Below are 15,706 nucleotides of genomic sequence, written 5' to 3' on the forward strand. Positions count from 1 at the left end.
AGGACTAGTCACAAATATTTAAGAATTTTAAATCCGTTGTCATAGCTTTCACTGTTCAATCAAAACTAGACACAAACAGTTATTGATTAAGCTAGTTTTTTTCCCCTCTCCATGGAACACCTTTAGCATGTTTCAGATTCATGAGCTCTGTTTGACAATTAGATATCACACTGTATTTTACTAGACGTTGTTGTTGGTGGTAATGCCAAATTAGAGCTGGATTAAGGAGAAGAAAGGGGTCCAGACAGTGTGGCGTGAGCTGTGATTTATTAGACTGTCAGTAAACAGTCATAAATGAGAAATGATATGGTGAAGCAGCTGGAGAGAGTTTAGAAACACTCTTCACAATGCTGCTTCACACCCCGTATAACCTCACTGTAAACTCTATCTCTCTCTCTCTGAAGTATGTCTTGTGTGTGTCTATGTCAACAGTATTTGGGGTTTTATATAGGAGAGAGAAAGTGGAAAATGTTGTTTTGTCTTTGGTCGAATCAGTACTTCTTTCAACCAAGTAATTCCTCTGTATTTGTGAGCCAGACAGGTTTTTGGGCTTCTTAACCATTAGGGAAGCAAATGAAGCAGCCGTCTAGTACACTCTGCCTGTTCCCTAACCCCATGACCCCATGAACCCAAGTTCCAGACATACTGTAGTTGGTAACCAGACCTTTTAGCAGTCTTCTACTCCGAAGCTCTACTAGATTCCCTCTGATGTGTTTTAGGAGGCGAGGAGAGCGGATATGATGAGTCAAGGCAAATTCTTTTGAGATTCACTCTATTAGTCATCCTTTCTCATTAGGCACGTGGTGGGCCAGCCCCAATGAAGGCCCTTGGTTTTGCAGCCATTTTAGACTCAGATGACAAGACGCCAGACAGCACAGGGCCTACCAAGTAACAACTGGCCAGTAATGGCTCACATAATAGGAAAAGGCCTGTTGGAAACTATAAACACAGCATTATTGCACAGACAACTTTCAAATAATCGAAACATTGCCAGTTAAAAAAAATCTCATATTGCATCTCTGAAAGCCTAATGTAATTTGTTGTGTGGATAATGAAGGATATGCCTGATTGACTAACTGACTTGCCTTTCTTAATTGCCCCTGAGGGCATACATAACATTGAATTGAATGACTGACTGAGGTGATTGTGTGATGTCATTGCAGGTCTTGTCTACCAGTACAATGAGAAAATACCCGTCCCTCTTCTCCCTGGCCCTGGTCTGCTGCTGCTGGAGCGTACAGGCTGAAGTCTTCACCTCTATAGGTAAGCCTATATGTACTGTATACCTATACCATTACGCCTTTGTACTGTATGCCTTTACCACTACAAATCTATAAGTAGGCCTATAGCATTACCCTTATATGTATGACATGACATCAGGTTTTTTTTGTGTAGAAAAGTATTGAGTGGGCTGCCTAAATGTTTTTTCTGACCACCTAAGTCCAAACAATAAAATCAAATAATAATACAACTTTTTAAGTGTAAACTTAAACAACTTAAAGCAGATATAAAGTATGCAGAAAAGATAATGGACCTATATAGTATTTAAATAAAGAATCTTTGAGAACTAACAATCACCAAATTAAAGCTAGACAGTCAGGGAGAATCTAAAATGCCAAAGATGATGCATTTAGGAGTATTTTGTCATGGCATGGGACCCACATTGATTTTGTTATAATGTTTGAGTCACTCAGATAGCATAAGAACATGGCAAGTCAATATGTTTTTAAATCTCGAACACATTTTCTAAGTCCCTGAACTCTTCTCACATCTGACCCACATAAAAGCAGCAAAGCTGACAACGGAAGGAAGCGCCTGCGTCAGACAAAGCTTAGGAGAGTTTACATCGTTTAAAGCAGCCTTATTAACATATTTTCTCAATACAACAAATATTAGTAACTAAGCAAGTAGAAGTTGTTCTTATTCAGTCAAATTTCTGAAATAACATTTTGAACTTAATTTCACTCCAAGTAGCACCAGCAGCCTGTATAGTGTTAGTTGAAGTAGTAATTTACTTTACTTTGCTTAGTTTGGCAGCCATTAGACTAAGATACAAATGTGCCGTGAAGCTGTTTCCCTCTCCTCCTGGCAACCGCATTGAGCTCACACCAAACTGTCCAGCGTTGCTATGGAATTGTTTTCTGCATACAGTGGCATCCACGCCCCCTTACCTCAAAGACACATGGGTATTTAGAATGCGGCGTGGTTGGACACATAATACTATACAATCTCAGCAGAGGAGGCTACGTGTTGAGCATTTTTTTGCGTTTTCACTTACTAAAGTCTGTGTAGGAAACTGTTCAGAAAATAGCTTAAATATTTCACGGACCATTAAACCGAAGCACATTCTGCATCCACTTTCTCTCAGGAAATGATGATCATGGGAAATGACTCGACCTGGTTGCCTAACACGTTTATAACATAGGTGTATTACACAGTTCTAACACAAAAGATTCAGGATATTGAATGGGTCATCTTCAGTTTTCAACTTCACAGAATTGCTTTTTTTCCTTAAACCTTCTATTAGGTCAAATGACAGACCTGATATACACAGAGAAGGAGTTGGTTCAGTCCTTGAAAGAATACATCAAAGCAGAGGAGTCCAAACTACATGCTGTGAAAAGGTGAACACTACAATCTGTAACCATAGAATCTGTAACCATAGACTCTGTAACCATAGACTCTGTAACCATAGAATCTGTAACCATAGAATCCTTTTAGCCTTTTTTTCCAATGATGTTCATTTGCCAGAATATGCCTAACTGACAGATGGAATAGGTCAGTTTGAGAGATGATCAATGATCGGATTGTAGCACGACTGGAGATACTTTTCTACTAGACTGAACCTGACTCTTTCCCTCCATGTGCTGTAGCTGGGCCAACAAGCTGGACGTGCTGACGCGTGCCTCCACTTTAGACCCGGAGGGCTACCTGGCCCACCCCGTTAACGCCTACAAGCTGATGAAGAGACTCAACACGGAGTGGTCCGAACTGGAGAGCCTGGTGCTGCAGGACCCTTCAGACGGTACGATAGGGATGGAGGGAGGGAGAGGTTACAGCTTCTATATAGCTTCTCTCTGTTTGGGTGTGTGGAGGCTTGTGGAGAAAGGGGTGTGGGGCCAATTGTGATCCATCATGCTCCAACCCCACATCTGCAGAGTAGAGTGGAGCTGAGAGAGAACACTGGCTGTGCAGCTGTAACTGTATCTGTTTACATTGTTCACGTCTTCAGTGTGTGCATGTGTGTGTGTGTAATTGTCTTCTGTCTTACCTATATGTTTGTCTTTGCATGCTGTATGCACAGCCATGCAACTGTGTGTAAATGTGGACCCACCAACTTGGTGTTGTCAGATGTCTGGAAGGAGGCTAAATGGAAGGTCCAGTGTATTTGTTGATATTAGGGCTGGATCGTAACACACTCTGTGTGTTTGTTATCTAACCATCGCTAGAGGCAACAAAAATACCTGTAGATACCGTTACTATATCAGCTAGTCTCCCTTAGCCTATACGTCAGTGGTTCTCAAACCTCTCCTCAGTGACCCCCAGCCGTTCCATGTATTTTATATATTCCAGAGCTAGCACACCTGATTCAACTTGTCGACTAATCAGCAAACCCTTGATTAGGTGAATCAGGTGAATCAACAAAATATTGAAATGTCTGGGGGTCCCTGAGGAGAGGTTTGAGAGCCATTGCTATACGTGACTTGAATCACAGTTGACATTCTCTAGTTATCTGAACCTCACACACTAGATCACACATTATATCATTGCACACCAGGCAACTCCACTGCAGATGTTCTGTGCTTGGTGCCTTTGACTATTTGAATGCGTCCCAAATGGCACCCTATTATTGCTGAGCGATTAGTGCTGTTTGAGGTCGGTTCGGTTTCATTTCGAATTTACTTAAAATTATTACTGTTTTTGATTTCAGTATTTTTTTTAGACAGTAAAGGCACTATGCGTTATGTGGGGGGAATTTTCTAACAACATAGAATAAAACAATTATAAAAGTCCCGTGATGATAGTGACTGCCCATTACTGCTTATCACTTATTAACCATCATTTATTCATATGACTTTACTTTAATAAAATATTTGTTTTATTTGATGACTTTATTCCAAGTCATCATCTCATCTCTATAGAGCTGCTGCCTATGCTGTCTGACAAAATTACAATTTCAGTAGTTTTTTTAAGTAAATAAGGCATACTTTTATGATTGCTGAATACCAACTATTAATCACTTAGATCATATATTTTCAGGTAGAGATACCTCGCGAAGCAACTGCTTTCTATCCCTCTCGCACATTCTCTCTTCTCTCTGTCTCCGTGTCTACTCCACACAGAACGGACAATTAAGCGGGCATGCAATGGATTATGGTCATTGTAGTTAATTATCGTGTTTTCAGCTCTAAACTATGTAGAATATTGGCCTGTTTGAAACTACAACTCCCTACTACATCGCACAGTTCAGGCTTGATCTGATTTATTTCTACAGAAACTGAGCATCGAGCTCACAGGGAAAAAAGGAAGAAAATGGAATTCAAATAATTGAACCGACGTCGGTCAATTTATTATTTATGTGCCCTGGTCAATTTGCTCAAATATGCCCTGATCAAAAGTAGTCCACTATAAAATGAATAGAGTGGTACTTGGGACAAAGCTTTCGATGACTCACAAGACTTGAAAAATATTTAACTGTTTCACTCTGTGTATGTATCACTGTGGTCCCTCTTCAGAGTTTATCTCCAACATGACAGTACACAGGCAGTACTTCCCTGACCAGGAGGATGAGAAGGGTGCTGCCAAGGCACTGATGCGTCTCCAGGACACGTACAAACTGGACTCTGAGAGTTTCGCCAGGGGCAAACTGCCAGGTAAAAAAGGAGTGTTGTTATTCTCTCTCTGACTCCCTGCAGACACAGATAAAATCGCTCCAACGCTGCCAAGGAAGATTCTAGAAGCCTCCATATGTGTTATCACAGTGTGTGAGCTGAGCGTATCTCAACCTGGCCCTTCCAGAACGCTTCGAACAAGCTAAGTGCTACTGCAGAGTGGTTTCTATTTCTTCCAGACAGATGTCTAACCTCTCCAGAAATGCAAGCTAAAACAGAACAGCCTTGACACCAAGAGCAGATGCTTTGGCCACACATTCACTGTGTATATATTTTTTTTATGACAAATGTACATCCTATCTTAGTATTCTACCCCACCAAGTCTGACAACTCTGTCAGAAAAAGGTTGCAAAGCAAAGTGTTTTGATATGACCCTCGTATTGCTGCAATAGAAACATAATCTACAGTATCACAGCACCATTATGGATTTATGGAGCAATTTTATGGAGTAAACCTCATAAACAGTTCATAAACTGGTTATAGACAGTCTTATTCATGGAAGTTGTTATGAAGTGCTAAGAACAGAATGGTGCATTAATACTATACTGTACTACACTATACTAAGGGTGGCAACATTTCCCCAAATTCCAATACTTTGCAGAAATCCTGTTTGGAGGATTCACAGATTTCCTGCTAATTCCCTCCTGATTCCAGGAATCTTCCAACTGGGACTTCTGGAAAACCTGGTAATTTTGGGAAAGTTACTGGAATTTTGCAACCCTAACTATACTATACTATAACTGCAGGGATGCACCACAACGCCATCCTGACGGTGGATGACTGTTATGACATGGGGAAGACAGCTTACAATGAGGCAGACTACTACCACGCAGTGCTGTGGATGCAGCAGGCCCTCAGGCAGATGGATGCAGAGGAGGAGCACGTGGTGTCCAAGGCCGATGTCCTGGACTATCTCAGCTACTCCGTCTACCAGATGGGAGACCTGTCCCGCGCCATCGAGCTGACACGCCGCCTAGTGGCCATCGGTAGGACACACACGCGACATTCCACTGAAACATCTTCAGAACTTGTTTCATATCCAGGAGCTTATTTTTAGGGGTGTTTGAGAACACGGGAGATGTCTTTCTCTCTCACTCTCTCAATTTCAACCTCTTATACTCTCACTCTCTCTCACACAATGTCACTATCTCCATCTCTTATACTCTCACTCTCTCTCACATATTCTCACTATCTCAATCTCTTTTACTCTCACTCTCTGTCACAATTTCTCACTATGTCAATTACTTATACTCTCACTCTCTCGCTCATATTCTCACTATCTCAATCTCTTTTACTCTCACTCTCTGTCACAATTTCTCACTATATCAATTATGTATACTCTCACTCTCTCACACAGATTCCTCACATAATCTAATATTCTCATGCATTCTCACATAATCACCATCTCACCAACTCTCATATACATCTTCCATAGTTCCAGGGTGTAACCAAGAGAGTGGTCATGGTTTACTATTTTGAACTGCATCAGTGATGTTGTGTGTTGAAGGCTGCAATTATGGCGATCTGGTTACTTTGTTTGAATGTGAAGTTAAATGGACCAAACCCGGAGGCGAACAACTAGGAAAATCTACCAGCGCTGTCATATTTACCAAGGAAAGAATCAGATTTAAAAGAGTAACATTAGCTACTGTAGTTAGCTAGAATAACATATTGCCGTGTAGTTATCCCTAGATTTGGTATGTTTTTTGTGTTTGTGGCAGGAAAAGTGCAGGATAAGTGGCTGAAAAAGGGCTACTTTTAACCCTTTAAAGCGTTTGAAGTAAATTAATGGAAATACCATAGTAGGGAGTTGTCAGTAGATTGTTTTTTGTCAAGGTAACTGTAACTGACCTAACTAAAATACAGTGCATTAGGAAAGTGTTCAGACCCCTTCACTTTTTCCACATTTTGTTACGTTACAGCCTTATTCTAAAATTGATTAAATTCATTTTTTTCCTCATCAATCTACACACAATACTGTAGGGGGTGCGTACTGGCGGCAGAGAAGTCAGTCAGGCGCAGGAGAGCAAAAACTGATTTCCAACGGCGCAGTTTAATTAACAAAACCACCATAAACAGAACTATAAATCAATGGGTAAACAAAACCCATTACACACCAGCATAACGTGCACAAGCACTACAATAAACAATTCCGGACAAGGACATGGGGGGAACAGAGGGTTGAATACACAACATGTAATGATGGTATTGAAACCAGGTGTGTGGGAAGACAAGACAAAACAAATGGAAAATGAAAGGTGGATCGAGGATGGCTAGAAGACCGGTGACATCGACCGCCGAACGCAGCCCGAACAAGGAGAGGGACCGACTTCGGAAGAAGTCGTGACAAATACCCCATAATGACAAATCAAAAACAGTTTTTTTTTTTATGTTTGCATAAAAAACAGAAATACCTTATTTGCATAAGCATTCAGACGCTTTTCTATGAGACTCCAAATTGAGCTCAGGTGCGTCCTGTTTCCATTGATCATCCTTGAGATGTTTCTACAACTTGATTGGAGTCCACCTATGGTAAATTCAATTGATTGGACATGATTTGGAAAGGCACACAACTGTCTATATAAGGTCCCACAGTTAAAAGTGCATGTCAGAGCAAAAACCAAGCCATGAGGTCGAAGGAATTGTCCGTAGAGCTCCGAGAATCGATTGTGTCGAGCCACAGATCTGGGGAAGGGTACCAAAACATTTCTGCAGTATTGAAGGTCCACAAGAACACAGTGGCCTCCATCATTCTTCAAATGCAAGAAGTTTGGAACCACTAAGATTCTTCCTAGAGCTAGCCGCCCGGCCAAAATGAGCAATCGGGGGAGAAGGGCCTTGGTCAGGGAGGTGACCAAGAACCCGATGATCACTCTGACAGAGCTCCAGAGTTCCTCTGTGGAGATTGGAAAACCTTCGAGAGGGACAACCCTCTCTGCAGCACTCCACCAATCAGGCCTTTATGGTAGAGTGGCCAGACGGAAGCCACTCCTCAGTAAAAGGCACATGACAGCCTGCTTGGAGTTTGCCAAAAGGCACCTAATGGACTCTCAGACCATGAGAAACAAGATTCTCTGTTCTGACGAAACCAAGATTGAACTCTTTGGCCTGAATGCCAAGTGTCATGTCTGGAGGAAACCTGGCACCATCCCTATGGTGAAACATGGTGGTGGCAGCATCGTACTGTGGGGATGTTTTTCAGCGACAGGGACTAGGAGACTAGTAAGGAAAGATGAACGGAACATTGACAGAGAGATCCTTGATGAAAACCCATTCCAGAGCGCTCAGGACCTCAGACTGGGGTGAAGGTTAATCTTCCAACAAGACAACGACCCTAAGCACATAGCCAAGACAAGTACTGAGCAAAGGGTCTTTACTGAGTAAAGGGTCTGAATACTTAAGTAAATGTAATATTTCAGTTTTTTTGCTTTGTCATTATGGGGTATTGTGGGGTATCTACAGATTGATGAGCAAAAAACTATTCAATCAATTTTAGAATAAGGCTGTAATGTAACAAAATGTGGAAAAAGTCAAGGGGTCTGAATACTTTCTGAATGCAATGTTGCCATATAATCCCTAGTCTTGCCTCTCATCTCATAACACGTAATGGCAATTATGAAATAACTGCAGTTGACTGACTCTAAAGACCACAAGAGGGCATCTTATTTCAGACATTCAATGTCAGCATTTCTTATCCTTGAAAAAAACAAACATGTTTTAGTAGCATGTAGGAGAGAGACAGTTGTTTTTCACTCAAACCAATGATGAGAGTTACACATTGTCGAATTGTGCAATCACACAATTAATTAATTCTGATTCTAATATATTTCCCTCATATTCCCCATGTCCTGTTAGTCTGCGTAACTGCATGACCTGTGGTGTACTTACAGACTCTAGCCACCAGAGGGCAGGAGGAAACCTGCGTTACTTTGAGAAGCTGCTGTCCAAGCAGCTGAACGAGCTGAACCAGGAGGGCCAGGAGCCAGCCACAGAGGAGCCCATCCAGCTGGGGACCTACAAGAGACCCAATGACTACCTGCCTGAAAGGGAGATCTACGAGGCCCTGTGCAGGGGAGAGGGAGTCAAAATGGTAAGAGACCAATTGTCTAAGACTCTCCTATGACAGTTGGTTAGGGGTAATGGCCAAAAGTTAGATTTACAATCTGTATGGCTATGCCTTGATAATGTCAATCTAGAGAGAGGGCCATGATGAATAAACTGTCCGGGTGGTGCCATTTTCCAGGACCTGGTACCTCTCGTGGTATGAAAAATAATTTTCACTATGTGCATTGTACAAATTTCCAAAAAAGCAATCAGGGTTAATTCAAGTTGCCTCCTCTTTAATTCTCCTGTCCCCTAAAAAACATAATGTGAAAACGTACCTGATATTCTAAAAATTGATTCATGGTTTGAGCAACATTGTAGCCTATAGACCAACGCGTGACCGTTGCTGTGGTAAGAAAAGCGTGCGCCTGTATCTCTCACAGAACTGGAATGAGATTCCCTTTCTATGATATCTCTCTGCTCTGATAGACATGAGCCTGCAACATTCATCTCTCCACCTTTGCATCTTCATCAACCCTTAGTAAACCTGTGATTGACCAGATACAATGCTATTTCACAGTAAAGAAACAGAATTCCAGCATGCTTATAGGGAAGGACACTCAACAAGCACAGCACTTACACAAATGACTGATGATTAGCTGAGAGACATTGATGATAAAATGATTGTGGGGGCTGTCTTGTTAGACTTCAGTGCAGCTTTTGACATTATCGATCATAGTCTGCTGATGGAAAAACGTATGTGTTATGGCTTTACACCCCCTGTGGATAAAGAGTTACTTGTCTAACAAAACATAGAGGGTGTTCTTTAATGGAAGCCTCTCAAATATAATCCAGTTAGAATCAGGAATTCTCCAGGGTAGCTGTTTAGGCCCCTTGCTTTTTTCAATTTTTACTAATGACATGCCACTAACTTTAAAGCCAGAGTGTCTATGTATGCGGATGACTCAACACTACACACGTCAGCTACTACAGCGACTGAAATGACTGCAACACTCAACAAAGAGCTGCAGTTAGTTTCAGAGTGGGTGGCAAGGAATGAGTTAGCCCTAAGTATTTTAAAGCTTAAAGCATTGTATTTGGAACAAAACACTCACTAAACCCTAAACCTCAACTAAATCTTGTAATAAATAATGTGGAAATTGAGCAAGTTGAGATGACTAAACTGCTTGGAGTAACACTAGATTGTAAACTGTCATGGTCAAAACGTATTGATGCAGTAGTAGCTAAGATGGGGAGAAGTCTGTCTATAATAAAGTGATGCTCTGCCTTCTTAACAACACTATCAACAAGGCAGGTCCTACTGGCCCTAGTGTTGTCACACCTTGGCTACTGTTCAGTCGTGTGGTCAGGTGCCACAAAAAAGGACTTAGAAAAATTGCAATTGGCTCAGAACAGGGCAGCACGGCTGGAACTTGGATGTACACAGAGAACTAATATTAATTATATGCATGTCAATCTCTCCTGGCTGAAAGTGGAAGAGAGATTGACTTCATCACTAATTGTATTTATGAGAGGTATTGACAAGTGGAATGCACCGAGCACACAGCTCTGACACCCATGCATACCCCACAAGACATGCCACCAGAGGTCTCTTCACAGTCCCCAAGTCCAGAACAGACTATGGGAGGCACACAGTACTACATAGAGCCATGACTACATGGAACTCTATTCCACATCAAGTAATTCATGCCAGCAGTAAAATTAGATTTAAAAAACAGATTAAAAAAACACCTTTTGGAACAGCGGGGACTGTGAAGCAACACATTGGCACAGACACATACACACACATACACACACACACACACACACACACACACACACACACACACACACACACACACACACACACACACACACACACACACACACACACACACACACACACACACACACAATAACATATGCACTATACATACACATGGATTTAGTACTATATATATGTGGTCCAGTAGGGGCCTGAGGGCACACAGTGTGTTGTGAAATCTGTAAATGTATTGTAATGTTTTTAAAATTGTATAAACTGCCTTCATTTTGCTGGACCCCAGGAAGAGTAGCTGCTGCTTTGGCAACAGCTAATGGGAACCATAATAAATGCAAATACAAGTAGAAACATACAGTGCCTTGCAAAAGTATTCATCCCTCTTGGCGTTTTTCCTATTTTGTTGCATTACAACCTGTAATTTAAAGGGATTTTTATTTGGATTTCATGTAATGGACATACACAAAATAATCCAAATTGGTGAAATGGAATGAAAAAAAGAACTTGTTTCAAAAAATTCAAAAAAAATTCAAAATGGAAAAGTGGAGCGTGCATATGTATTCACCCCCTTTCCTATCAAGCCACTAAATAAGATATGCAACCAATTACTGTCAGAAGTCACATAATTAGTTAAATAAAGTCCACCTGTGCACAATCTAAGTGTCACATGATCTGTCACATGATCTCAGTATACCTGTTCTGAAAGGCCCCAGAGTCTGCAACACCACTAAGCAAGGGACACCATGAAGACCAAGGAGCTATCCAAACAGGTCAGGGACAAAGTTGTGGAGAAATACCGATCAGAGTTGGGTTATAAAAAAAAATCTGAAACTTTAAACATCCCACGGAGCACCATTAAATCCATTATTAAAAATTGAAAGAATATGGCACCACAACAAACCTGCCAAGAGAGGGCCGCCCACCAAAACTCACAGTTCAAGCAAAGAGGGCATTAATCAGAGAGGAAACAAAGAGACCAAAGATAACCCTGAAGGAGCTGCAAAACTCCAATCTCCGCTATGGAGCATCTGTTCATAGGACCACTTTAAGCCACACACTCCACAGAGCTGGGCTTTACAGAAGAGTGGCCAGAAAAAAATCCATTGCTTAAAGAAAAAAATAAGCAAACACGTTTGGATGTTTGCCAAAAGGCATGTGGCAGACTTACCAAACATATGGAAGAAGGTACTCTGGTCAGATGAGCCTAAAATGGAGCTTTTTGGCCATCAAGGAAACGCTATGTCTGGCGCAAACCCAACACCTCTCATCACCCCGAGAATACAATCCCCACAGTGAAGCATGGTGGTGGCAGCATCATGCTGTTGGGATGTTTTTCATCGGCAGGGACTGGGAAACTGGTCAGAATTGAAGGAATGATGGCGCTAAATACAGGGAAAATCTTGAGGGGAAACCTGTTTCAGTCTTCCAGAGATTTGAGACTGGGACGGAGGTTCACCTTCCAGCAGGACAATGACCCTAAGCATACTGCTAAAGCAACACTCGCGTGGTTCAAGGGGAAACATTTAAATGTCTTGGAATGAATTGAGAATCTGTGATATGACTTAAAGATTGCTGTACGACCCATCCAACTTGAAGGAGCTGGAGCAGTTCTTCCTTGAAGAATGGGCAAAAATCCCAGTGGCCAGACGTGCCAAGCTTATAGAGACATACCCCAAGAGACTTGCAGCTGTAATTGCTGCAAAAGGTGGCTCTACAAAGTATTGCCTTTGGGGGGGTGAATAGTTATGCACACTCAAGTTTTCAGTTTTTTTTTGTCTTATATCTTGTTTGTTTCACAATAAAACATATTTTGCATCTTCAAAGTGGTAGGCATGTTGTGTAAATCAAATGATACAAACCCCCAAAAAATCTATTTTAATTCCAGGTTGTAAGGCAACAAAATGGGAAAAATGCCAAGGGGGGATGAATACTTTCGCAAGCCACTGTAGTTGCAGAAGGAGTGCTGGAGTCAGTGGTGTAAAAAGTACCCAATTGTCATACTTGAGTAAAAGTTAAGATACCTTCATAGAAAATGACTCAAGTAAAAGTGAGTCACCCAGTAAAATACTACTTTAGTAAAAGTCTAAAAGTATTTGGTTTTAAATATACTTAAGTATCAAAAGTAAATGTAATTGCTAAAATATACTTAAGTATCAAAAGTAAAAGTATAAATCATTTCAAATTCCTTATATTAAGCAAACCAGACGGCATAATTTTCTTTTTTATTTAGGGATAGCCAGGGCCACACTCCAACACTTAGACATATTTTACAAATATAGCATGTGTGTTTAGTGAGTCCACCAGATCAGAAGCAATAGGAAAGACCAGGGATGTTCGCTTGATAAGTGTGTGAATTGGACCATTGAATGCTAAGCATTCAAAATGTAAAAAATACTTTTGGGTGTCAGGGAAAATGTATGGAGTAAAAAGTACATTGTTCTCTTTAGGAATGTAGTGATGTAAAAGTTGTAAAGAAGGGAAATAATAAAGTAAAGTACAGATACCCCCAAAAACTACTAAAGTCGTACTTTAAAGTATTTTTATTTTTATCTGTAGATTGTGTGTAACAGTCTACAGTCAGGAATCACATCTGCCAGTGAACAGCATACAGCCAAAACAAGCCTTTTGCAGTATGTAGAATACAAAAACACAAGTTGGAAAGCAAATGGTTCCTGCTGAAAAGAGATGACTAATCTGACTGTAGATAGTTATCAACTTCCAAATAGGCCTATTGAGTGAAGAGCATTGTTTTCGAAAGTTAAACAAGAGCGATATAAGCTTTAGGCACGAGCGCATCGGCCATCGCCGGTGAGTGAGCTACGTATCATTCGGTGAGTCAATGAAACTGGAAAGCTTTTTTAGGACTATAATTTCCTCCTCATATTGAACATTATGTGTGTCTCCACACACCTAGGCTAGGTCTAGGCTACAGATGGATTCAAGACAAGGACGTTTTTATCTCAGATTCTCAGTTTGTCAGTGTGAAAGTAGCCTGTCATTTCGATAATTTCTATTAAAAAAGATTCAGCTAAAGTTTCCAATTATTTAACATTTGTAGAAGTGCATAAAATGCATTAATAAACGGCCCAATTTTTCTCAGACTCTAGGCTTACACCCTAGGCATGCAATGTTCTATTATAAAGTTCTTGTTTCTTCTGGTGTTCCGGTACCTCAGGACCCCCCAGGTCACACCTCTCTCATCTCCCTTTTCGTTCCGGCACCTCCGAATGTACAAATTAAGCACTGGAGAGGAGATGTGAGGTAACTTTAACGGGGTTTTGAAGAGGAGATGTGAATTCCACTTTAACTCACACTCCCAACCCATTCCACTCTCCACCCCATCCAGACCACTGAGAGGCGCAGCCGGCTGTACTGCCGCTACCATGACGGGAACAGGAACCCTCGTCTGCTGCTCCAGCCCATGAAGGAGGAGGATGAGTGGGACAGCCCACACATCGTCCGCTACCTCAACGCTCTGTCAGACCAGGAGATAGAGAAGATCAAGGAGCTGGCCAAGCCCAGGGTGAGAGGAGCAGCCAAACTGGGCCAGTTCCACTATAACCTTAGATTGTCTCTATTAGTAAATGGAATACTATACCGTATGTCTCAGTGGTAGTATTGAAACATCTTATCATAAGAGAGAGAATGTCTCAGAAACACACAATGGTGTCAATATTAATTTATACTGTATGTCTTTGTATAGCTTGCAAGAGCTACTGTTAGAGACCCCATAACAGGCATTCTGACCACAGCAAACTACAGGGTATCCAAAAGGTGAGTCATTATGTAGATCATGTTTATTCATGCCTCATCTCTAGATGAATGAGTCATGTTGTTGGGTTGAGTCAGTGGATGTCTTGTCCTTCAGTGCGTGGCTGGAGGGGGAAGAGGACCCTGTTATTGAACGCGTCAACCAAAGGATAGAGGACATCACAGGTCTGACAACGCAGACTGCCGAATTACTCCAGGTACCGATCACATACATACAGTCTACCCATGGCCGTGGGAGGGGGGGACAGGGGCGTTAATTTCAATTTATCAGATGGTGCTGCAATCCCCTCAGCATCCCTACTTCCTGCGGCAATGAGCCTACCTGGTAGACATAGATAACTATACATATAGTCCTGTTAGACAAGCGTATACTGTAGTCTACCTGTTACACTCATATCAACATTGGGCATCATGTTAGAATACCCCTCTTCACTTTGTGAAACTTAGCTGATCATTTAACAGTCATCCGGTTTTGTGTGAGTCGTTGTAAACTTCAGGCTCCCATTTTTTCAAAAGTTATCTGATCCGATTTGATTAAATGCATAGAAATAGAATGAATAGAACAGGCGTATCATTGACTTGAATGGGGACGCCCGTTCTGTTAATTCTATTTCTATGACTTTAATCCTATCCGATTCAAGAAATCCGATCAGTTAACTTCTGAAAAACGAGGCCCAGAGGTTGTCCAATAACTTAGCTTCTACTCTTTGTCTCACTAAACAGATTGCTAACTATGGGGTCGGAGGACAATACGAGCCACATTTTGATTTCTCCAGGGTAAGGGTAACCTCTAGACGGGGACTAAAGTGGGAAGGGATGCAACAGTCATGTAATCGTTTATCCTGCTGTGATCTATAGAGAAGTACGTTTTCACACGTGTAGCCACACGCCACTTGCTTATGTTGTTTTTCTCCATTACAATGACAATATATGTTGACCTAAAAATAAATTAGCGCTGCACATTTAGCTGTCAACATGCAAGACAGTGTCTAAGGTCAATGTGGACCTGTAAAATTAGGGGGATTCTGGCTCTCACCTACTGCTAGAGGCTGCGTCCCAAATGGCAACCTATTCCTTAAGTAGTGCACTATAGAGTAAAGGGAATACAGTGTCATTTGTGGCACAGATAGAGTGGTGTGTATCCAAGAGGGGCCCTGAATTCTTATATGGCAGATTGCCAAAGGAGACCTAGATGACGGGTTGAGTCACAGTTCAACCA

General features: G+C 41.5%; 1 protein-coding gene across 4 annotated transcripts in view; it reads left to right on the forward strand.

The window, feature by feature from the left end:
• The window catches only part of LOC129868206 (prolyl 4-hydroxylase subunit alpha-2-like), a 34,410-nt gene that overhangs the window by 5,809 nt on the left and 12,895 nt on the right, over positions 1–15,706 (forward strand). For 2 of the 4 annotated variants that reach the window (XM_055941967.1, XM_055941966.1), the window contains exons 2-11: positions 1,164–1,263; positions 2,528–2,624; positions 2,874–3,025; positions 4,737–4,874; positions 5,639–5,878; positions 8,783–8,982; positions 14,063–14,239; positions 14,420–14,490; positions 14,585–14,684; positions 15,211–15,264. In XM_055941967.1, the coding sequence (XP_055797942.1) occupies positions 1,182–1,263; positions 2,528–2,624; positions 2,874–3,025; positions 4,737–4,874; positions 5,639–5,878; positions 8,783–8,982; positions 14,063–14,239; positions 14,420–14,490; positions 14,585–14,684; positions 15,211–15,264 (1,311 nt within the window). In that variant the 5' untranslated portion in view covers positions 1,164–1,181. The remainder of the gene's footprint in view (positions 1–1,163; positions 1,264–2,527; positions 2,625–2,873; positions 3,026–4,736; positions 4,875–5,638; positions 5,879–8,782; positions 8,983–14,062; positions 14,240–14,419; positions 14,491–14,584; positions 14,685–15,210; positions 15,265–15,706) is intronic. The other 2 variants (XM_055941969.1, XM_055941968.1) reach the window with 1 other exon arrangement.

This window comes from Salvelinus fontinalis, chromosome 13 (genome assembly GCF_029448725.1).
Source record: "Salvelinus fontinalis isolate EN_2023a chromosome 13, ASM2944872v1, whole genome shotgun sequence".
Classification (NCBI taxonomy): Eukaryota; Metazoa; Chordata; class Actinopteri; order Salmoniformes; family Salmonidae; genus Salvelinus; species Salvelinus fontinalis.